Source organism: Fragaria vesca, linkage group LG3 (genome assembly GCF_000184155.1).
Source record: "Fragaria vesca subsp. vesca linkage group LG3, FraVesHawaii_1.0, whole genome shotgun sequence".
In the NCBI taxonomy this organism is placed as follows: Eukaryota; Viridiplantae; Streptophyta; class Magnoliopsida; order Rosales; family Rosaceae; genus Fragaria; species Fragaria vesca.
The window spans coordinates 23,538,838-23,540,713 of record NC_020493.1 but is presented as its reverse complement, the minus strand read 5'-3'; the positions used below and the strand labels follow the sequence as shown (position 1 = coordinate 23,540,713).

Sequence of the window (1,876 nt, the reverse complement as noted above, 5' to 3'; positions counted from 1 at the left end):
TTCCTGTACAGAATACATGTATCATTGTCCTCGACTTTCTCAGCATCAAAGCAAAAAGATAAAATAGATGAAGGCTGCCAATAAGGAGCAAAAACCCAATCATAAGCTATAGGTACAGGCTATGAGGAAGTTCTTGATCGACGAACATAATCACATTTTATCAAGTATTTTGGAGAACCGCATGTCACAAAATGAAAGCTAGCTATAGCTAATATAAAACAGTCAAACAACATATTTCGAGCAAAACTTATATGAATAATGCAGGTGTATAAATAAGGAAGCACAAGAACCAAACCATGTAAGGTAATACATAGAATTTTATCAGTACCGGTACTACTGTTGGGAAAGACATAAGAAACACCTTCAAGGACGGTATTCTTGGATTTTTTTAACAATTTTTTCTTTTTACAAATACTAGTGGCAAGAATCAAATTACAAGATGGTCGAGCATATCAACTGATCTCTACACTCTCCATGGTTCCAAGAATGACTGTTACAATCTCTTTGGCTGTTTTGGAAGTCACAATCCAGCAAAGCTTCTCAATTGGATTTGCAGCCTCAGCTAGTTGACCAACCCTGAACATAATGAAAAACCAGTGAAAGAGTGAACTGCTTTGAGAAAACTCTTTCTTCTAAGTAGCTAGCAAAACACTACTTCTTGCAGTTACAATTATCATATGAATTGATTATCCTAAATGTCGATTGATGCTTCACTCGAATGAGATAATGACAGCAAAAAATCTTTGTATACACTGTTTTTAAGTGAAAATCAACCAACTCTTTTAGTGTATTAACTGCGAATTTTCCCTGTAAGTTTATCAATCTGCACCCCACATAACCACATAATTAATATAACAAAAAAGAGCTTAATTTGGTTTAGGATGGGACTCAATTAGTGCTTATGCGTTGCGGTAGTATGACTCCAAACTTTGGATGAGATCTTGATGCGGATGACAGAAGGTGTTAAGAATTTAATTCAAAATTCTGAGACTCTTCAATCATCCCCATGCTAGCTGTAAACACATATATCAATGACTACAGAATCATCACTCAAAGGACTAATTTCAAAATGCTAACACAGTTTCTCTTCATCCAATGGCTAGCTGCAATAACATTGATGACTAACACTTGCCACACAAAGACTAACATGTACAGAGATTACATATTTCATATTACGTTTGTGTGTGTACTACTGTGTGTTAAACATTCATAAGTCACAAATTTCTGCTTCATATGCAGAGTATACTTGTCCACTTACAACCTTCAAGTCAAATAAGTCATTATTTGTTACATATATGAGGACTGAATGATTTGACTAAAACATGATGTATGCAATCATCTTGATTGAAATTTGTTTCAAACCAGACATTTTCTTATACCAGTAAATCAGTAATTTGTATTAGCAAGTAGTGAAAACAAAACAATCCTCATTGCTACAAAGTTTTCAGTGTGACATTGTTTTTCTTTCACAAATTTAATATCTTTCATCAATTAATCATCAAAATTAGAAAAAAGAAATGATTGATAACGACGAATTATAACAAGAAAAATAAGAATATAGGAGCGAAAAAGAAAATTGAAGTTCAAATTTGCTTGTTGCACTGAATCACTAATACACAGAAAGATTGGGAAAGCAAATGAATTATGAGAACTCCATTATCTTAGAAAAAAGTAACATTTTTAGTTTCTATGGCATCACAAAAAATCTACCGTTCAATGAAAAGAAAATAATTACAGTTGCTCACACAGCATACCTGGACAAGAAATAGAGTTGAACTTGGTTACTTCCTGCAATGGAAGTCAGAAGCTGAGCTAGAGACTTCATGATCGGAAACCAGATGCTCTGTTGCATACAAAATAGGCAAAAAAAAAAAAA

The 1,876-nt window shown here is 33.5% G+C and overlaps 1 protein-coding gene across 1 annotated transcript in view; it reads right to left on the bottom strand.

Annotated features, from left to right (window-relative positions):
* Window positions 1–444: 444 nt before the first annotated feature.
* The window catches only part of LOC101294049 (disease resistance protein At4g27190-like), a 5,821-nt gene continuing 4,389 nt past the window's right edge, over window positions 445–1,876 (bottom strand). Inside the window, exons 3-4 of the mRNA XM_004294915.1 lie at window positions 1,755–1,843; window positions 445–576 (exon numbers count right to left, since the gene is read on the bottom strand). Of these exons, the coding sequence (XP_004294963.1) occupies window positions 1,822–1,843 (22 nt within the window). The 3' untranslated portion in view covers window positions 445–576; window positions 1,755–1,821. The remainder of the gene's footprint in view (window positions 577–1,754; window positions 1,844–1,876) is intronic.